The sequence below is a fragment of the Pelophylax lessonae genome, assembly GCF_965119305.1.
Source record: "Pelophylax lessonae genome assembly, chromosome: 1".
Lineage (NCBI taxonomy): Eukaryota > Metazoa > Chordata > Amphibia > Anura > Ranidae > Pelophylax > Pelophylax lessonae.
Genome location: NC_138768.1, coordinates 576,585,692 through 576,608,790, shown reverse-complemented (window position 1 = coordinate 576,608,790; position 23,099 = coordinate 576,585,692). Strand labels below are relative to the sequence as shown.

Sequence of the window (23,099 nt, the reverse complement as noted above, 5' to 3'; positions counted from 1 at the left end):
TAGAGCAACTTAATAAATGTAACCCCACTGCAGCTGGCGCGGAACAGCTTTCCAAGCTCCAAGCGGAGCTGAGGGTCCTTCTGGTTGGTCAGCACTCCAGAGCTCTTCGTAGGCTCAAAGCCTCCCATTATTCTCATGGCAATAAAGCGGGTCGACTGCTGGCGGCCCAATTGAAAGACAAAATATCGAAACAAAAAATTCAGTACCTACTACATCACGCCACGGGAGAGCGGCTCACCAACCCGAAGGACATAGCGGATGCCTTTAGTCAGTATTATGGTTCACTGTATAACCTACACTTAGACGATTCAACGCCCCAACCTACTCCATCGGACATTCAAACCTTTTTGTCTTCTATTTCCCTCCCGAGCCTAAGCCCCTCTCAATTAGCACACCTAAATGTCCCTATCACTAATCAGGAAATCATGAAGGTACTCAGGTCTTTACCGAAGGGGAAGTCTCCGGGACCGGACGGCTTCTCTTCCGAGTATTACGGTGCATTCCTGGATATCTTGACCCCTTACCTTGGCAGGGTGTTCCATCAAGCCCTGACGGCGGCTACCTTTCCAGCCGAGGTGTTGGAGGCCACGGTGGTCACACTGCCAAAACCCGGTAAGGAGCCTAATAAACCGCAAAATTTCCGACCCATTTCGTTACTAAATGTGGATTTAAAGGTGTATGCTAGGGTCATTGCCAACCGTATCTCCCAGTGTCTTCCTGATCTTATCAAGTCAGATCAGGTGGGGTTTGTGGCCGGAAGGCAGGCCACGGATGCCACCAGGCGACTGGTGGGCCTTATTCATCATGTGGCGGCCCGCGGGATCCCCACTGTACTCCTGTCATTAGACGCCGAAAAGGCGTTCGACCGGATTCATTGGGGATATCTGCAGCAGGTATTGGAGAAGTTAGGCTTTGAGGGGGAGATTATCCAGGCCATCATGGCCTTCTATACGGTCCCATCAGCTAGGGTCTTTACAGAGGGTCTGTTCTCTGAAAGTTTTAGTATTACAAATGGCACTCGTCAGGGGTGTCCCTTGTCGCCCCTGATTTTTGCCATGCTCATGGAACCCTTGGCGGAAAGGATGAGATCCCACCCGGGTGTCACGGGAGTTAAACTTGCAGAATCCCCCCCCCATGTTATCTCGCTATTCGCGGATGATGTCATATTGGCCTGCACGAACCCCGAGGAGTCTTTAATGCATGTTCAGAGCGTTTTGGGAGAGTTCCAATCAGTCTCTTACTACAAAGTCAATGAGCTCAAGTCCAATCTTCTAGGGATACATGTGGAACACAGTATGCAGACACGAATCCAACAAGTAGTACATTATCAGTGGCAAAAGGACTCATTGGACTATTTAGGTATCAAGCTGACCGGATCACCGGACTCTCTTTACAGGACCAATTTTTCTCCCCTACTCCAAACTACGACACAGGATCTCCTGAGATTGAGGAAATTCTTCCTGTCCTGGTCAGGGAGGAACGCGGCATTCAAAATGCTGATCCTACCAAAACTCCTATATGTGTTCAGGGCCCTCCCCATTATAGTTCCGACTGCCTTCTACAAGGCACTGCAATCCACTGTTAGTAAGTACTTATGGTTGGACAAGAGACCCCGGACGTCCCATAAGACATTGACCAAACATGTTAGGGTGGGAGGACTGGGGGTCCCAGATGTAATGGACTACCACATGGCGGCCATTCTGGCACAGTCTAAAGCCTGGCTCTCCACTGGCACCCCGCCATTGTGGTGCTCCCTAGAGCAGTTCCATGTTCCGCAGACGCAATTGGCGGACCTAGTGTTGGCCGCGAATCTAACTAGTAAACGACCATTAAATTCCCACCCTACCATTTCCGCTACATTACTGGCCTGGAAGTATTTTTGGGAGAAAGCTTCCAACTCCTCTGACCTCCAACGCATGCCTATCACACTGTCCACGCTACAGGCACTATCACCGGACCTACGTGTAACTCACTGGGCTAAATATGGTCTTTCGTTACTCTCAGACATAGTCTCTATCTGGTTACATCCCGTTCTCTGACCTTTGTGCAAAGTTCCCGGACATTAAGACAGAATACTTGACTTACAAACGTATCTTACACATAGCTCAAACCTTACCCAATACATTTATTCCTTTCCCGAGACAAGTTTTCGAGTACTGTTTCACTGCTCCCTCATCCAAACATGGCATTGGTGTATTCTACAATGCCATGCAGGAACGCATGCACTTTACCAAGTCACATCATCAACTGAAATGGGAAAGGGACTTGAGCAGGACATTCACTGATGCACAGTGGTTAAAGGCTTTCAGATTGAACTACTCACTGACAAGGTGTTCTAACTTTAGAGAGGGAGCGATGAAAATACACTTGAGATGGTACAGAACCCCATACATTGTAGCAAAATTCCATCGCTCCTGCTCTAACATGTGCTGGCGGGATTGTGGACATGTGGGGACGCTCTTCCATATGCTCTGGACATGCATGTCATTGAGGAGCTACTGGTCATCGGTACACAGACTGATAGCAGAGGTCACGGGCGTCCTGAACAAACTGAACCCTGAACTGGCACGATTAGGGATTGGGCTGGATTGGTACCCACCTATTTGCAGAATAGTTGTGCAGCATATTCTGTATGCAGCAAGATTGGTCATAGCTCGCCACTGGAAGAGCAATGTATCACCTTCCCTTCGAGAGGTTGTTCAACTGGTAGATGAGTCTCATGAATATGAAAGCATTATGTCAAGTTCTAATCTGACGTTCCGCAGTTTCAAAGCTAGATGGCAGTTGTGGGAGGCCTATAAAGCTTCCTAAGTGATTTATTTTATGTTCTACTACCTCACCGATTTCCATAACATGTTCTTTCTTACCCCTTCTGTCCCCTCTCTGTGTTACTACCCGCCTTGATAAAAGGCCTGGGCCTGGCCGGCCCTACGTGGCGCATTATGTTCCCAATTGGGGGCCGCGTGGGAGCCGACCATGCCAGAAGGCTGAAAACGGTCTAAAATATGTCTGGCATACTGAAGCGATTTCGATTGCTCAATGGCTTGATGTTGTAATACAATGTATTAGTAATCTCTCAGGTAAAAGTGTGTAAGTTTGTGGATATGAGTTTCACATCCAGAGTTAAATGCTGTTATTTACATGGATATGCCATAATTCTTACAATGTTTGTATTTACCCCTTATTTTCTGAAAACCCAATAAAAATTATGTTTAAAAAAAAAAAAAAAAAAAAAAAAAAAAAGAAGAAGTGGCCAGGAGGGGTAGTCATTTGTCACAGGATGTAAATGGATGCCGCAGCTGTTGGATCTTGGTAAAAAAATATCTGTGGAGGGGAGAATCACTTAAAGAAGGGAATAGAAGCAAATAGAATAAGTGCACTTAATCTTTAAGTTAAGGAATCCAATGCCACAATACTAGTACAGTACAGTTCAAGTTTCTTCCGATTTTACTGAACTCACCCTGCCTTCATCATTTCAAGAAGTTAATATAAAGCAACTAGAACAAAAGTATAAAATGTAATAAACCACTTCTAAAATGATCAGAAAATGTACCTTGAACTGTGTAGGAGCATTAAGTTCACTCTGGATGGTATCTAGCTGTACACGCAGATGCTCCTCTTCTGCTTGAATTGCAAATCCACTCTTCCTCTGAATTTCTTGTTTTATTAAAACCTTTTGATAGTAAGAACATTCATTAGTAAGATATTCGGTTAATTCACTGCTAAAGCAGTGACACCAACTAGTTGAATAAAAGCTGTATGCAACCTTCAAGGCCTCCTGAGCTTAGAACAACCACATTTTGTACATATTTAGTTACATTTTAGGATACAGAAGTAGGAGCACTATAACTTTCATATTACTAGGCATAACTGCCTGTTCACCTGGCACTAGTACAGGAACCAGGAAGACTAGAAGAATCCTTCAGCCAGTGCAGATTAACAGTATTGATGAAGTTTAGTCTTTTAGACACGTACTACCTGACTATTCACTGATCTGGATCAAGCATGCAGCCAGTGAAGTTACTTACATGCTTGCTCTAGCTCAGTTGGCGCTTTACTGTGGGTCCCATGCAGGTCCATTATGGTGCTGCGTGCATCCCTTTGTAAGCATCCTAGTATTTTCTATTGGGACGTGTGGCTCCACAGCTACTGTGTCCTAATACAACATGCAGGTGAAAGTGTTAGTGTGGGTCCGCAAAATGCCCCCTGTTCAGAAGCCCACACCTGCACTCCCCTGCATGTCACACAGCGGCTGTGTCTGTACAGCTGCGTGTCCCAATAGAAATCAATGGAACACCAGCACAGGGATGCATAACACCTGTGCGTCCCTGTGTCAGGAAAACTCGGACCTGCATGGGGCCTGCAGTAAACTACCTCAAAGTGAACGAGCCGTTAAAGCTAAAGAGGCTTAAGGGAAGCATGACAGTTTTGGAGCCCACACAGTTAAACACAAGTGAACAAGGGCAGATCCACATTTCTACTGTGACACAGTCTTTAAAAAGTTTACTTCAGACAAGAAGTGAATCTGTAACAACTGTGCCTAAAACTAAGAAATTCTATTCCTTTAACCCGTAACCAGAACTCTAGCGGATTCCTGATTCTGACAGTGTTCTTTTTTGGGTAGGATTGTGGAAGAGGGAAGCCAATATGTTGCTGAGAAAAAAGGAGGTCAACCAAAAGGTAAGCAAGATCGAGGGGGAAAAGGTGTAGTGGGTATAACAATTGTACGCAGTCTGAGGTTACTGCAGGGACCAAAGAAGAGCCTGGGCCATTGTCCGGTGCCAGGCAGACACAAGGATAGAGATATTAAAGCAGGACAAAACCTATCAATTTACCTTTTCAAAACAACAGTGAGCATTTCTAGCGTGCCAGGAATATAACTGTCAGATATGCTTGTGCATACTGTCAAACCATCAAATGCTGGTGTCATAACTGGTCACATGTGCAGCACCATGGCAGCTGCAGATAAAACAGAAGCTAAGATGTCAGCTTACTTGGCTGAAAAGGATAGGAGGGTTTAGTTTCGCTTTAAAGTGGTACTGAAGCCTTTGTGTTTTTACCTTAATGCATTCCCCTCATTTACCTTAATGCATTCCCATTATTAACCACTTACCCACTGGGCACTTAAACCCCCTTCCTAACCAGACCAATTTTCAGCGCTCTCACATTTTGAATGACAATTACTCAGTCATGCAACACTATACCCATATGAAATTTCCATCCTTTTTATCACACAAATAGAGCTTTCCTTTGGTGGTATTTATTCATTATTTGATTTTTTTTATGCGCTATAAATTAAAAAAAAGATTGAAAATTTGCGGTTTTAACATATTGCAAATTTAGTAATTTTTATTCATACTTTTTGGCCAAAAGTTATACTGCTACATATCTTTGGTAAAAATAACCCAGATAAGTATATATTATTTAGTCTTTGTGATGGTTCTAGTCTATAAGCTATAGTCTATAATCATTGAAAATTGATCACACCTGATGTACTGATGGCCTATCTCATTTCTTGAGACCCCAACAAGCCAGAAAAGGACAAATACTCCCCAAATGACCCTTTTTTGGAAAGTAGACATTCCAAGATATTTAGTAAGAGGTATGAGTTTTTTTAAGTTGTCATTTTTTTCCCACAATTCTTTGCAAAATTAAGATTTTTTTTTTTCCACAAAATTGTCATATTACCAAGTATTTTCTCACACACTGTATAGGCATACTTGCAACTACACCCCAAAATACATTCTGCTACTCCTCCTGAGTATAGGAATACCACGTGTGATACTTATACACAGCCTTTCCACATACAGAGGCCCAACATCCAAGTAGCACCTCCAGGCGTTCTAGGAGCATAAATTACACATATAAATTTCCTGACAAACTATCACACTTTTGAAGGCCCTGGAGCACCAGGACCAGGGCCGGAATGACCATAGGGCAGACCGGGCATATGCCCGGTGGGCCGACCACCGGGCGCATGTAATTTTGTGTGCCAGTCCCAGAGTGTCCCTCCCTCCGCTTCCCGTTCCGGGCCGGGTATGTCACTGCACTGTGTAGTGTCCCTAGTCCTAGGCAGGCTGGCAGCCGCCGGGCTGCGCTCACTGCGGCCGGCTCCGCAGGCACAGCCATCACCATCCAGCAAGATTAAGCTCAGGATTGGAGGGGGAGGAGCTAGAGGGGACCCCTTCTGCTTGATCCGGGCCTGGCGGGAACAGTGTGCAGCCGCACCGAAGACACCGGCACCCAAGGCCTGCAACTCTGCAAGGTAAGGAGGAAAGGGTACAACACAAACACTCTACTCTTTACAAGACCCTCTGCTCTGCCTCATCCCATCCATCCCACCTCCAACCCTCTGCTCTGCCTCATCCCATCCATCCCACCTCCAACCCTCTGCTCTGCCTCATCCCATCCATCCCACCTCCAACCCTCTGCTCTGCCTCATCCCATCCATCCCACCTCCAACCCTCTCCTCTGCCTCATCCCATCCATCCCACCTCCAACCCTCTGCTCTGCCTCATCCCATCCATCCCACCTCCAACCCTCTGCTCTACCTCATCCCATCAATCCCACCTCCAACCCTCTGCTCTGCCTCATCCCATCCATCCCACCGCCATCCCTCTGCTGTGCCTCATCCCATCCATCCCACCGTCATCCCTCTGCTGTGCCTCATCCCATCCATCCCTCTGCTGTGCCTCATCCCATCCATCCCACCGCCATCCCTCTGCTCTGCCTCATCCCATCCATCCCACCGCCATCCCTCTGCTGTGCCTCATCCCATTAATCCCACCGCCATCCCTCTGCTGTGCCTCATCCCATCCATCCCACCGCCATCCCTCTGCTCTGCCTTATCCCATCCATCCCACCGCCATCCCTCTGCTCTGCCTCATCCCATCCATCCCACCGCCATCCCTCTGCTCTGCCTCATCAAATCCATCCCACCGCCATCCCTCTGCTCTGCCTCATCCCATCCATCCCACCGCCATCCCTCTGCTGTGCCTCATCCCATCAATCCCACCGCCATCCCTCTGCTGTGCCTCATCCCATCCATCCCACCGCCATCCCTCTGCTCTGCCTCATCCCATCCATCCCACCGCCATCCCTCTGCTCTGCCTCATCAAATCCATCCCACCGCCATCCCTCTGCTCTGCCACATCCCATCCATCCCTCTGCCTCATCCCATCCCTCCCACCGCCATCCCTCTGCCTCATCCCATCCCTCCCACTGCCATCCCTCTGCCTGATCCCATCCCTCCCATGGCCATCCCTCTGTCTGATCTTCACCCCTCCCATGAGGCAGTGGTGATGGGGGGATAGGGATAACATCAGTAGTGGTGGGGAGGTGGGGATAGGGATGACATCAGTGGCAATGGTGGTGAGGATAGGGATGACATCAGTGGCAATGGTGGTGAGGATAGGGATGACATCAGTGGCAATGGTGGTGAGGATAGGGATGACATCAGTGGCAGTGAACATTGTCATTCCTATCCCCACCACCACTGCCACTGATGTCATCCTTATCCCCACCACCACTGCAACTGATGTTATCCCTATCCTTACCACTACTCCCACTGATGTCATCCTAATCCCCACCACCACTGCCACTGATGTCATCCTTATCCCCACCACCACTGCCACTGATGTTATCCCTATCCTTACCACTACTCCCACTGATGTCAACCCTATCCTCAACACTGATGTTATCTCTATCCCAACCACCACTGATGTCATCCCTATCCCCACCAATGCCACTGATGTCATCGCAATCCCCACTGCCACTGATGTCATTCCTATTCCCACTGCCACTAATGTAACCCCTATCCCCACCGCCACTGATGTCACCCCTATCCCCACTGCCACTGATGTCATTCCTATTCCCACCGCCACTGATGTCACCCCTATCCCCACTGCCACTGATGTCATTCCTATTCCCACTGCCACTGATGTCACCCCTATCCCCACCACCAATGTCACCCCTATCCTCACCACCACTGCCACCCCTATCCCCACCACCACTGCTACTGATGTAACACCTATCCCCACCACTGCCACTGATGTCATCCCAATCCCCACTGCCACTTATGTCATTCCTATTCCCACTGCCACTGATGTCGTTCCTATTCCTACTGCCACTGATGTCACCCCTATCCCCACCACCAATGTCACCCCTATCCTCACCACCACTGCCACTCATGTCACCCCTATCCCCACCACCAATGTCACCTCTATCCTCACCACCACTGCCACTGATGTAACCCCTATCCCCACCACTGCCACTGATGTCATCCCAATCCCCACTGCCACTGATGTCATCCCTATCCCCACCACTGCCACTAATGTCATCCCAATCCCCACTGCCACTGATGTCATTCCTATTCCCACTGTCACTGATGTAACCCCTATCCCCACCACCACTGCCACTGATGTAACCCCTATCCCCACCACCACTGCCACTGATGTCACCCCTATCCCCACTACCACTGCTACTGATGTCATCCCTATCCCACCACCACCATACGAAACTACATACAAATTTTGGGGGCGCCTGTGAACAAAAACCTTGATTTTACTACACGTGTAATATATCACCCTGCACACTGGAATGAGAGCAATAATTATAGGATCCTTATTCATGGTTAACTCTGAACTGATGACCTCTATGATCTTTAATAGCTTTGCCTATGGAAAATATAGGGTACTGAAATGTGTTGCTATTTTCGGGCATGCATAGTCTTAAGGTTTGACATGTTGGGTATTTATTTACTTGACACAAACTCATCTTTTATATTTTACCCAAAAATTGGGTAATATATTTTTAATGTACCCTAAAATTACCTGTTATCTCTTAGCCTGGGTTCACACTAAATGCAGACTTCATCTAAATAGCAACCCGTCCATGCAAACAGATTGTGGAGTGTATGTTAGGTTAATGACACCCCGCAATCAGTTTCCAAAACGCAGTGCGATTTGCAGAATCGGATCGCATGGGTGTGCATGCTAAATATAACTAAAAAACATAGAGAAACCGGTAGTTGTTCATTATTGGTCATTTTGTTAAAAAAAAAATGGGATGCTCAGCCTAAAATGCCCGGGCCTATTTTTTGTCCCAGTCCGGGCCTGACCAGGACAATGGAAACACCCACAAAATGCCCCACAATCTAGGAGGCATAATGCGTCTTTTGAACATGTCATTTTTTTCCACAAGTTTTTGGAAAAATTTGGAAAGAAAACAAACGCTTTTTTTTTTTTTTTTTCTTTATACACAAAGTTGTCCATTTGTAAGATATTTCTAACACATAGTATGCACATAGAAAAAATGACACCCCAAAATACATTCTGCTACTTCTGAGTAGGGCGATACCACATGTGAGACTTTTACACAGCCTGGCCACAAACAGAGGCCCGACATGCATGGAGCACCGTCATTTCCTGACTACCCATTACACTTTTGTGAGGGACTGTAGGGCACTGATAGGCACTGTAGTGGCACTGACGTGGCACGGATGAGCACTGATGTGGCATGGATGTGGCATGGATGAGCCACGAATGAGCACTGAGGTGGCATGGGTGGGCACAGATGAGGCATGTTGTGGCACGGATGGGCATGAATGAGACATGGGAAGGGGAAGAAAAGAGACGGGCTATAAAACAAATGCAGAAAAAATTGCTAGTGTTCTAACAAATGAAGAGCTGCATATGAACCTATACAATTACGTATATCACTAACTATACAGTATCAAATAAAGTGCAAAAAGTTGTGCAATGTAAACAAAAGTGCAATATAACAGATATACAATGTAGGCAACCTCTATATGTCACAAAAAAGGAGCAAAACAATGTAAAGTCCTCAATCATATAGACAAAATGCTCTAAAAATGAAACATGTTCAGAAATGGAAATTTGCCACCATGAGTGCGATCATCACCTTAGGAGGAGTCAGGAGCGCTTACCAGAGTTAGTGGACTCTAATACCAACAGTAAAGTGTCATTCAAGCAGAAAGTGGTGTAACCCGGATGGCACAATAGCCCCTGGAGGGTTGTCACTGTCTCAACTCTTTACTATGCGTATAGGAACTCAGGTACCCAAGAAAACAAAAAGCCTCTTCACAGTGTAAAACCATCAAAGATAGACTTTATTTGAAAGTAGAAAACTTACATTCTCTTGGTAGTTTACAGGCGATTCTAGTACAAATTAATGTGATCACAAATGGTATCCAACTAGCGCAATGTTATGGAGCAAACTCAGTCGGGGTTACACCACTTCCTGCTTGAATGACTGCCCACAGGGCACTCGGAAAGCACGATTCTGGGAGGATGTCACTGTACGCCTTCCCAGAAGAAGCCGACTGGGCTGTAGCAGTCGTTTGGCTATGGCCTGGTCAGCAAGTGGTTAAGGTAAAAAAAAAACTCACTACTTTCCTGTTTTCCCCCTCAAAAAACTTACCCGAGTGTCAGTTTTCTAGCATTGTGCCCCTCTGCATTTTTCTTTCCAAGTCTGGGGCCCATAGTATACAGCAGTAAAACTCTGGATGCCAGCCATGTAGCCATTTATAGCATAGCATTGCACCTACATCCTTACAATCCTGAGATCAGATCATCATGAAGTTCTCCTCTGAAAAACACACAGTTTTCTTGTTCTAAATTAAGCATACCTGAAGGACTCTGTGGGAAAGCTCCAGTAATTTCCTCTTGTATTGTGCAATCTTAGCCACTGTTGTTGCCTGATTTTTTTGCAGTTCGCTTATGTCGTCAGATATCATCTGAAAATGGAAAAAAATACACACACTTAAATATTATCTAAATGATTCCTCTTTAAAGTGGAGAAATATGAAATTAAGCTTACATCTAGCCTACTCTGGTGCAATTTTGTCATCTGATCTTGAACTTTAAGCCTTCTAAGTAGCTCTTTGAAGCCAACCATTGCAACAGGGATCAGCCTGAAAAAAGAAAAAATGGAAATTAATCATTTTCTTTGAAATTCCTAAATTATTCATAAAACATACTCCAATCTAACTTATGTTATTTGACACAGCACAGCTTGAATTAAAACAAATGTAACCACTTGACGACAGCGCTATAGCCGAATGACGGCTACAGCGCGGTCGTTCAGTTCTGGAAGGCCGTCATATGACAGCCTCCCGTGATCGCTCCAGCTGCTGGGCATGGGTGGCGTGCTCTGTGATTGCAGTGTCCCCTGGACACTGCCAAACACAGATTGAGGTAAAGAGCCAATCAGTGGCTCTTTATCACGTGATCAGCTGTGCCCAATGACAGTTGATCAGGATGTCAACAGAAGCCTGTTATCGGCTCTCTTCACTGCTCCTTCTCACGCTGTCAGCGTGTGAAGGAGAGGAGAAAAGAGACGATAATCGTCTTCTGCCAGTGCCCACCACGGCTGCCAATCAGTGCCCACCAGTGTCAAATCATCAATGTCACCTATCAGTGCCGCCTCATCAGAGCACATCAGTAAAGCCTCACCAGCGAACATCAGTGAAGGAGAAAAATTACCTGTTTGCAAGATTTTATAACTATGAAAAAGTTTTCCTTTTCTTTTTTCTTCAAAATTTTTGGCCTTTATTCGTTTATTTAGCAAAAAAAAAGCAGTAATTAAATACCATCAAATTAAAGCTCTATTTGTGTGAAAAAATAACAACATTTTTTGTTTGGGTACAGTGTTGCATGACCATGCAATTGTCAAAGTGTGACAGCGCTAAAAGATGAAAATTGGCTTGGTCAGGAAGGGGGTGAAAGAGCCCAGTGGGCAGGTGGTTAAAAAATGTCAACATCCCTGTGTCATAACTCAGTGGCCTTACTATGGTATGTACCATCCTAGATATTGCACATTTGTGGACAACATACACCACATATCTGTAGTCTGAACGCAATCTTTATTTGGCAAGCACTCACCTCTCTGGATCAGGGTTGTCTATTTTTGCTTGTTCCCAAATATTGAGATCCACACCTTGAAAGGGAAGGGAAAAAAAAAAAAATCAGTCACTTAGGGCAAAGAAACCACTTCAACAAATTCCCCTTTCAATCTTTAAAGCGGTAGTAAACCGCAAGAAAAGACAACAAGAAATTCTTCACCCTGCAAATTAAGAGCATAATGTGCTAGTATCGCATACTAGCACATTATGAAAGACTTACCTAAAAACAAAGCCCTCCAGCGGAGCACTGTCATGGCCATTTGATTGGTTGAGCCCCGATGACACCGCTCCCACGGTACGGCTCTCTGCAAGCGGCAAGCCGCCCATTATGAGTGCAGTCATCATGCGCCGGTGACATCAACGGTGCTGCTAAAGTAAATATCTCCTAAACGGTGCACGTTTAGGAGATATTTACTGTACCTGCAGGTAAGCTTTATTATAGGTTTACCTGTAGGTATAAAATCATTAAAAATGGATTTTTGTAAAATCTTACCGTAAAATCCTTTTCTCTTAGCTCATTGACAGACGTAGTCCTCGGTGATACACCACCTTCGGGTTATGTTGCCTCCACAGGAGCAGGACTAGACAGGAAATTAAAAAGCTCTGGCCACACCCTAGGGGCAGTCCCAGAGGGTATATCCTCTCTCTCTCTGCCTCAGCAAATCAGTTATGTGAAAAAGCAGTCTTTAGAGATTTTAACCCAACCCAACTCAAAAACAGAGGGGCGGGGACTACGTCTGTCAATGAGCTAAGAGAAAAGGATTTTACGGTAAGATTTTACAAAAATCCATTTTTCTCTAGCGCTCATTGACAGACGTAGTCCTCGGTGATACACCACCTTCGGGACGTCCCAGAGCAGTATCACAAATGAGGGGTGGGAAAATGAAATTAAATCCCAATCTAGAAGGCCCAACCGGTGCCAACTAGAAGTTTACAATGCTCATCCTTAATGATGAGACTCAACAAAAAAGAGAAAAAATGTTTTTTTTTTTTTCAAACAGAAAAAAACCCTCGAGGTAGACCACCGGTCTCCTCAAATTGCGGCCTGCAAAACCTTGCGGCCAAATGAGGCATCCGCCGATGCCGTCACATCAATTTTATAAAATTTTGTAAAGGTATGTACCGACGACCAGGTGGCCGCCTTACATACCTGGACCACTGACGCCTGTTGGCGAAAGGCCCAGGAAGTACTGAGCGCTCGAGTGGAGTGCGCCCTAACAGGGAACGGAGGACTCTGACCCTTAATAGAATAAGCCTGTACCACCGTTTGTCTAATCCATTTGGCAATGGTCGCGGCAGATGCAGGCAAACCCTTTCTGGGGCCATCCGTGATCACAAAAAGTGAATCCGTCTTACGGAATGATTCCGTAGCTTTCAGGTATACCCTGATTGCCCGAACCACATCTAAGGAATGCAACGCATGTTCCGGATGATGCTTGGGCTGAGGACACAAGGAAGGTAGTACAATATCTTCATTTAGATGAAATTCTGAAACCACCTTAGGAAGAAAAGATGGCTTAGGATGAAGTACTACCTTATCCCTATGAATCACTAGGTATGGGGACTGGCATGATAATGCAGCCAGTTCTGACACCCTGCGAGCAGAAGTAATAGCCACCAAGGCGGCCACCTTCTGGGATAAAGTAAGCAAGGGAATCTCCCTGATGTTTTCAAAGGGAGGTTTCTGTAGAACCGACAAAACCAAATTAAGATCCCAGGGCGGTAAGGGCGCGCGGACTGGAGGAGCCAGGTGCCGCACCCCCTGGATGAAATTCCGCACCAAGGACTTGGTAGCTAAAGGTTTCTGAAAGAAGATTGCTAATGCTGAAACTTGACCCTTGATGGTGCTCAAGGCTAGCTTCTGCTCAACCCCTTGTTGCAAAAAGGCCAATATTCGAGTCACCGAATAGGTACGTGGAGGAAATCCTAAAGATTCGCACCACGCAATATAAGTCTTCCATGTGTGATAATAGACCTTGCTGGAAGTCGCTTTCCTTGCTTTAATAAGGGTAGGAATGACTGAAGTAGACAAACCTCTGTCCTTCAGCACTTGGGTCTCAATGGCCAGGCCATTAAACCCAGCGACTGTAAAGCATGATGGTAAATTGGTCCTTGAGACCACAGACACTCCCTGAGACGAAGTTCCCACGGAACGTCTGCGACTAGCATGTCCAAGTCGGCCAGGCCGGCTTGAGGAGGCCAGCCTAGAATTTCTAGGACCACTGGCGCTGATAGAATCTGAACCAGGCGTCCCTAGAGGTATCTGGCCCCGACCATCCGAGAAAGTCTGGTCGTTTTCTGTTCCCACACATTTATCAGATACCTGATTGTTATCAGGAAGGGTGATCTTTTCTGGTTGAACCTCAGGGACCGAAGTCACCCGACTAGAGGCTACTTGGCCTATCTGGTCAACCAGATCCGATTCCTGTGAGGTATAGGGACTAATCTTAGGAAAAGGTAAAGGAAAAGATCTATTCAGGGAACGGTAACTACCGTTTCCTGTAGTACTTAAATGTTGGAAGGGAAGAATCGCACCGGTAGTAGTGGTTGAAGCTCGATCTAATGTCCTGAATACCGGTGAAAACGTCCCCCCACCCTGAAACCGGGTGGGGGCGCACCTTCAGGCTGTGTACTCCTTTACTTCGGGTTTGGCTGGGTTGGTCCTCTGCTTGTCCGACCAGCCCTTCTTGAACCCTCCTGGAGGAGTCTTGCCTTTCCCGCAAGTACCAGCCGGGCGCCCTTTATGGGCGGTAAAGAAAGGTCCTCGCTTATTGCGAGGTCCCTTAGCTTTAGCAGCCTGTGGCAAAAAAGTGCTCTTGCCCCCAGTGGCATCCTTAATGATTTCATCAAGGTTGGCCCCAAATAGACGATTCCCCTGAAAAGGGAGATTTGTCAAGGTCTTTTTGGAACCTAGGTCAGCTGACCAGCATTTTAACCACAGCACACGTCTGAGGATCACCGCTGACATAGATGCATGCCCTAATAAGGGAGTAGTGTCCAAGGCTGCGTCACAGATAAACTGTAGCCCTTGTATAATCTGTTCCATCAAATCAGATGTCTCCTGGGGAATATCTTTTCCCCTAAGGTCTTGGCGTACCATCTTCGCCCATTCCGTAAGTGTCTGGGAAACTAGACCAATAACAATTACTGGTCTAAATGCTGACCCTATCAGAGAGAAGATGGTGCGGGACTCTGCTTCCATCTTTCGATCCACCGGATCCTTAAAGGACGAAGTGTCCTCCACTGGGATAACCGTGGCTTTATTCAGCCTGGAAATAGGTGGATCCACCACTGGTGGTACCGTCCATTTCTTAATGATGGATTCCTCAAACGGATAGCGTCTAGCAATACGCTTGGAAATAGTAAAGGTACGTTTAGAATGCTCCCATTCTCCTTTAATCTGATTACCGAAACATTTGGGTACAGGAAAAACCTTCACCGTTTTGATGGGCTTATTAGTACCAAAAGGAATCTCTGTTTCAGTTGCCTCTGCCGGTAAAGCCTCAAGTTTTAAGGTTTCCTGCACTGCCACAACTAGTGCGTCCACCAATGCTTCTTCCTGAATTATAGCAGGAGAAGAAGCGTCCTCCTCACTGTCTGAGGGGGCTTTACCTGGGATAACAGCCCTTGCAGAGGAACCTGCAACTGCAGTGACCATCTCTGAATCAGAGTCAGAGGTGTCAGATAGTATAGGGGTAGGCGGGGGTCGCTTCCTTGACCCCCGTCCCTGACAGGCCGCCTCCACCCGAGCCACCATAGACTCCAAAATTGCTGTAAATGACTCTACACTCTGTGCACCGGCGGGTCCCGTGGCCCCCTCGAGGGAAACAGGTGGGGGAATATGTGTGGCAGGGTCCATGATAATTCCAGTCACTTCCTGGATAATATAATTCAAAAATAAAAAACCCTTTTTTTTTTTTTTTTTTTCAGACCCCCAGCGCCACAAAAAGCCCCTTAGTGTTACCTGCTAGGGATCCCTATCGATCGAGAGAGAGAGAGAGATAGACCCCCAGGCTCACCACTTGATGCTCAGAGTTTAACTGCAACAGGTTACAGCGCTGTCTTGACAAACAGGAAGTCTTTTGGCTGGCTGCCCAGGAAGAAAGGAGGCGGCTCCGCCCCTCTGCACGCCTTCCGGCGCCTCCCCTAGCTCCACGAGGTGTTTGGATCACCTCAAACATGGCCGCCCCCATGCTGGAGACACGAGGCTACGCCAAAATGGCGGCTCGTGCGATCCAGCAAAAAAAATGGCGGCGGCCTGTACTGAATAGCGGTGTGCTGCAGGGCACACAACACTCTCTCTGCATGGGGATTTGGCGTGGTTGGCGGTACCGGCCCTGGCGGACCGCATGGCCATTCGGGAGGCCTGCTAATAGCTGGAGATCTGATTAGGAAGGCAGTCTACATGTCCGTGGCTTCTGACTGGTAGGTAGCTTATTCTTATCACCGTAAGATTCCCAGAATGCCACAGATTATAATCTTTTTAACATGTATACAATTAGATTGTTAGCTCCCAAACCAAGCCTCCTGGCTTTTTGCACATAAAATCACACTCAAAGTAGGAGGATCTGTGTCATTTATAGGATAGAGAGGGACTCTATCTTACCATACAGAGAGGGGCCCGCATTCACCACAAGACCCGTCAGGGGAAAAGGGGGAACATACTACTCACCATACCGGAACCAGGCGGGCACCAACTCCCGACAGTACCCCTCTCCACCGGGGCGGGAGGGCTGTCGACCGATATGGACGCCGTGACTCATGGTCTTTGGCGTTTCAGCGAGACGTTTAACTCGCGGGGTCAGTCCTTTAATGGGACTTTGTCGCGGCCGACCCAGCGCGGAGCTATGGCCTGCACGCGCTCGTAGGCTGAACTGGGGTGACCACCGGATCTCAACATCCAGCCCGTCGCCCAGTTCAGCTTTCTTGCTTGAAGATCTCACAGAAACACTGGAGAAAAAAAGCTGTCTAAAAAATCCTTTAAGAAAAAAATCTTGCTAGGACCTAAGATCCCAGCAAGGTATCTAGGTCCTTACTCCTAACTAGACAGAAAATAACTGATTTGCTGAGGCAGAGAGAGAGAGGATATACCCTCTGGGACTGCCCCTAGGGTGTGGCCAGAGCTTTTTAATTTCCTGTCTAGTCCTGCTCCTGTGGAGGCAACATAACCCGAAGGTGGTGTATCACCGAGGACTACGTCTGTCAATGAGCGCTAGAGAAAAGAGCTTTACTATCACTTTAATATAAATGCAAGCTCAGTTTCAAGTAAAGATATTTCTCACACTGTTGGCAAGTTTGGTCCTTGACCAATAATGTGTTTCCACAGCCCTCCTTTAAATAAAAAAAATAAAAAAAAAAAAGTTACGTTTTCTATAAAACGTTCTATTTCTTTCCTGGCATAGATTAGTGATTTAGATACTAAAATCCGCAAAATGTATTTAGGATATCAATGGTATAGGCAATAAGCAAGGTGGGCATTTTTTTCTACTTTGCCCCATGACAAGCTATGCAGCCACCCTACACCCACAACACACTAGCACAAGCAACTCCCATAAGTCAGCCCACAACATGACTTCTGGCTGAGGGTTCTTGGGGACTGAAGAAAACACACAAAATGTCCTGCCGACCCCCCTACATCAGCAGCCATAACTCCATTATTGCTACCATCACAGGTTAATTTCAGGAACAACAAAAATCTAAAATGTAGTTTACAGTTTGAGTTCAAGTCACTTTAATTTAGATCCTTGCTATGCAAAAATCACACAGGATGCCACAGATTTCCAAATGTACACTGCAACACTAAACACTGCCACCGGCAGCATGGTACAAAATGCATTACCTGAAGGAGGGTTCTGCAGCAACTGCTTTATTTGTGCTGGGGACAGCTCTATTCTGGCCATGGTTAATGCGACTCCCAGCTGCTGCAAATTGGCTTTAACATTGGCTTGCTCAAAGTAGACTTGTAAAGAACTGGATGGGACTCTTCTGGAAGTTCCATTTGGTGAGCGCTCCACAACGTATATGACAACTTCTGTTCTAGAAGGACCATTGAAATTGAAAATGCATTAGTTCTCTGACAACAAACTGCATGAACACATTTTTCCACACAGCTTGCACAGATATTGTGTTTTAAGAAATAATAAAAGAAATATCGCCTGGCAGCTGAAAACTGCAACAAATGTTATGCATTGGCCAGGGAGGCCACTAAAGAATTAACATAAGAATAAAATTTGACTATCTATAGGAGGATTGCGAACTGGCAAACAAAATTCAAGGCCAACCCAGGATGCTTCAATTTTGTGGTAAAACAGTACCAAGAGCAGAAATGGGGGCACGTGCCCCCTTTCGATGCAGAGAGACCAGCTTGCCCCCATTCAATGCCGAGAGACCAGCATGCCCCCATTCAATGCCGAGAGACCAGCGTGCCCCCATTCAATGCCGAGAGACCAGGGTGCCCCCATTCAATGCCGAGAGAAAGTCACATAATTAGTAAAATGATGTCCACCTGTGTGCAATCTAGGTGTCACATGATCTTAATACATATACACACCTTTTTTTTAAAGGCCCCAGAGGCTGCAACACCTAAGCAAGAGGCACAACGAACCAAACACTGCCATGAAGACCAAGGAACTCTCCAAATAAGTAAGGGGCAATGTTGAGAAGTACAAGTCAGGGTTAGGTTATAAAAAAAAAAAAAAGATCCAAATCTTTGATGATCCCCAGGAGGACCATCAAATCTATCATAGCCAAATGGAAAGTACATGGCACAACAGCAAACCTGCCAAGAGATGGCCGCCCACCAAAACTCATGGACCGGGCAAGGAGGGACAATAAGCCGTACGCTCCATAGAGTTAGGCCTTATGACAGAGTGGCCAGAAGAAAGCCATTACTTTCAGCAAAAAAAACGTTTTGAGTTTACGAAAAGGCATGTGGTAGACTCCCAATATGGAGGCAGGTGCTCTGGTCTGATGAGACTAAAATTTAACTTTTCGGCCATCAAAGAAAACGCTATGTCTGGTGCCAACCCAACACATGACATCACTCAAAACACCATCCCCACAGTGAAACATGGTGGTGGCAGCATCATACTGTGGGGATGTTTTTCAGCATGGGACTGGAAAACTGGTCAGCGTTGAGGGAAAGATGCGAAATACAGGGATATTCTTGAGCAAAACCTGTACCACTCTTTGAGGCTAGGACAGAGGTTCACCTTCCAGCAAGACAATGACCCCAAACACACTGCTAAAGCAACACTTTAGTGGTTTAAGGGGAAATATGAAAATGTGTTGGAATGGCCTAGTCAAAGCCCAGACCCCAATCCAATAGAAAATCTGTGGTCAGACTTAAAGTTTGTTGTTCACAAGCCCAAACCATCCAACTTGAAGGAGCTGGAGCAGTTTTCCAAGGAGTAATGGGCAAAAATCTCAGTGGCAAGATGTGGCAAGCTCACAGAGACTTATCCAAAGAGACTTGGAGCCGTGATTGCCACAAAAGGTGGCTCTACAAAGTATTGACTTTAGGAGAGTGAATAGTCATGCACATTGACTTTTTCTTTTATTTTGTCCTATTTGTTGTTTGCTTCGCAATAAAATAAAAAAAAAAAAAAACATCTTTAAAGATGTGGGCATGTTCTGTAAATTAAATGATGCAAATCCTCAAACAATCAATGTCAATTCCAGGTTGTGAGGCAACAAAACAGGAAAAATGCCAAGGGGGGTTAATACTTTTGCAAGGCACTGTATACTAGCTAAAATAGTATGCTGCCATACTGTGAGCACCAATAACACATCTACCATGGGGCTCTGTATAGACTGCCTCAACGCATGGAAGAGATTTATGTATCAGTATGGAGACTCCTCTAGCGTAGGTTGAATAGGAGGCATGGAAAGCTTTTTGTACCCAAAGCTTTTTAAGAGCCAGCAATTTACTGCCCACAAGATGCGTTTCCTGTAGAATCAAGATGGAAGGGTTACACGTCTTAACGTTCTGAAAAAAGAGCACTCGATCTTAAAATTGACATTCCAGGAGACCTCAGAAAAGGTATCTAGGCTACGTGATGCCATGGTCCAGATGACAACGTTTTAAATGAAAGTGCAGGCACTAGAGCGGACAACATCCAGTGGGCAGTAGTTGGGCACAAGCCAACGTACAAATAACAAACAAATGAAAACCAAAACAAAAACGGAACCATAACTCAACTTCCAAAGCACAACATGCTTATCCTACCATTACCCGGCTCCCCCCAAAAAATTCATGAGAGGGTCAGGGAAACAGTCTGTACCCAAAAACAGAACAACAGAACAAAAGTCTATACAAGATACACCTGTTGAGACAGTTCGCTGTGGTCGAGGTTGAATGTCCAGGTAGTCCACTACGCAGCCGTTCAATGGGCAGGTAAACCCTTGGTGCATATAAGTCAGTGAGTAAAAGAAGAGGGGATGACTGAGAACATGCAGCTGGAGGCAGGTAACTGCAATCCGTACAGGGGTGGAGAACCTGTATAGGAAGGGGGGTAAGTGATGTCTTAAAAGGGAGAACAGTATCGCATGTGAGTAGGCAAGTAGTCAGCAAAGGGGTGCTGAAAAACACAGTAGCATTAAGTGACTAATCAGCCTGGCTCTAAACAGACACCTTGAGTAAACCAAGTTCAGCAAAAGGGTAGTATATTCAAATACAGTAAACCCCAGCTCCATCGCGGTTCAGTTTTTGCGGTCCCGGTATATTGCGTTTTTTTTTGTAATGTTATTTTACAATATAAATCATTAAAAATGAAATATTTTTGCGTTTTCCATAGCTCTTGCTATGTCTCTCAGTATCTTTTATGTGTTTAAATGAGTTTCTATTGTTTTAAAAGTGTGTTTAAAGACCTTAAAATGCTTTTACACGTACAGTGACAGTAGAAAAAAAAAAAAAAACATACCTACAATGCATTTTAATAGGGTTTTTCTATTTCGCAGATTTTCACTTTTCGCGGCTGGGTCCGGAACGTAACCCCCGCAATGGAGGGGGGTTTACTGTATATTCGTTGAGACCTCACTCTCTAGAGGAAGTGTAAAACCGGTAAACAAAAGTATATAAAAAGAAAAAAAAAAATAAGTATCAAAACCGGAAAAACTTGGAACCAAAAGGGTCTAGGCCCTAATATTTCCTGTATCCGGGGAAACAGAGGTGCACCTCGCCCAAGGGACCCGCCATTACGATGATTCAGCGGGCCATCTAACCAAGAAGCCTCAGCCTTCGGAGCATCAAAGTACTTGGCACAGTTGCCATCCACCACCTGGAGCTTACCGGAGGAGACTAAACTTGAGGCCTTGATCCCAAAGCTGCTTGCGGACCTACGTGAAGGAACGGCGCCTCTGCTGGATCACCGCCTCTGCTGGATCACCAGTGAGTAATCAGGGAAAAGAAGGATCTTTGCGTTGTCATATCTGAGATCTTGTTTTGCTCGAGCAGCTGCCAGGATTCTGTCCCGATCCGGGTAATTAAGCAACTTGAGGAGGAAAGGTTGCAGCAGTGCCCCTGGAACTGGAAGGGTTTGGGAGGGACCCTGTGGGTCCTTCCCACTACAAAAAGGTGGGAGGCATGGCTGGCAGGTCCAGCAATTTAGTCGGGAAGGATTCTGCAGGCCTAAGGCTCCATGTACACGGGACGCTGGAAATGGCCGTTTAGGAGCAGTTGGGCGTTTTTTTTTTAGAAGCCCATGAACGCAGCTCCATGTTATCTTATCTGTCCATGTACACATGTTCCTTTACAGTCATTCGCAGGCAGTTGCGTTCAGGGACTTTTTTTAGAACACAATTATTTGCGTTCGAACGTGTGTTTCCCGGCGCTTCAAACGCAGAAACGCGGCCGAACGTGACTAAACGTGATGAACCTACGTTCAGCCACGTTCTACATTTTTTTTCTTCCATTCAAAATCAATGGTTCCCTATGGGAGCCTATTGATTTGAATGGAAGTCGCACCGCAAGTCGGATCCGACTTGCGGCGCAACCTGCACTGTGAGAATCTTGAGGGGGAACTCCACGCCCTTCGGGTCCGGTATGGAATTTGAGGGTAGCCCCACGCCGAAAAAACGGCGTGGGGTCCCCCCCAAAATCCATACCAGACCCTTATCCGAGCATGCAGCCCAGCAGGCCAGGAAAGGGGAGGGGGCGAGCGAGCGGCCCCACCCCCCCTGGACCACACCAGGCCACATGCCCTCAACATGGGGGGGGTGTTGGTGCTTTGGGGCAGGGGGAGCTCTGCACCCCCCACCTCAAACCACCTTGCCCCCATGTTGATGAGGGCAAGGGCCTCATCCCCACAACCCTGGCCGGTGGTTGTGGGGGTCTGCGGGCAGGGGGCTCATCGGAATCTGGAAGCCCCCTTTAACAAGGGGGCCCCCCAGATCCCGGACCCCCTTCCTATGTGAATGGGGTACACTGTACCCCTACTCATTCACCACATAAAAGGCAGTGTATGGAAATGACAGGAGACGTTTTGGAAAGTTTATTAAAAATCTTCATCCGGCTCTTCTTGTCTTCTCCTCTCCGGGGTCTTCTGCTCTTTTGCTGTCCGCCCTTCTGCTGTCCTCTCTTCTTTTCTTCTCCTCTCCGGTCTTCTGCTCTTTTGCTGTTGGCTGTTCTTTTTCCTCCGGTCCTCCGACGACGACGACGTCTCCGGTGATTATGCCGGTCTCTGCAGCTTATTATATAGCCATTAGGGGGCGTGGTCCCCGATGACGTCATCAGGAGGCCACGCCCCCTCATGTCACAGATGACGTCGTCTGTGACATGAGGGGGCGGGGCCACCCGATGACGTCATCAGGGGCCACGCCCCTAATGGCTATATAATAAGCTGCAGAGACTGGAGACCGGCATAATCACCGGAGACGTCCTCATCAACATGGGGGCAAGGTGCTTTGAGGTGGGGGGTGCAGAGCTCCCCCTGCCCCAAAGCACCAACACCCCCCATGTTGAGGGCATGTGGCCTGGTGTGGTCCAGGGGGGGTGGGGCCGCTCGCTCGTCCCCTCCCCTTTCCTGGCCTTCCGGGCTGCATGCTCAGGTTAGGGTCTGGTATGGATTTTGGGGCCCGAAGGGCCTGGTTTGGAACCTGGGGGGGAACCCCACGCAGTTTTTTTTCCCATTTTTGGCGTGGAGTTCCCCCTCAAGATTCTCACAGTGCAGGTCCATAG

The 23,099-nt window shown here is 46.8% G+C and overlaps 1 protein-coding gene across 2 annotated transcripts in view; it reads right to left on the bottom strand.

Annotated features, from left to right (window-relative positions):
• NUP54 (nucleoporin 54) overlaps positions 1-23,099 on the bottom strand; it is an 80,236-nt gene that overhangs the window by 17,731 nt on the left and 39,406 nt on the right. For both annotated transcript variants that reach the window (XM_082245374.1, XM_082245375.1), the window contains 5 exons: positions 17,763-17,959; positions 11,904-11,958; positions 10,840-10,933; positions 10,649-10,756; positions 3,554-3,673 (listed from right to left, as the gene is read on the bottom strand). In XM_082245374.1, coding sequence (XP_082101500.1) covers positions 3,554-3,673; positions 10,649-10,756; positions 10,840-10,933; positions 11,904-11,958; positions 17,763-17,959 — 574 coding nt within the window. The remainder of the gene's footprint in view (positions 1-3,553; positions 3,674-10,648; positions 10,757-10,839; positions 10,934-11,903; positions 11,959-17,762; positions 17,960-23,099) is intronic.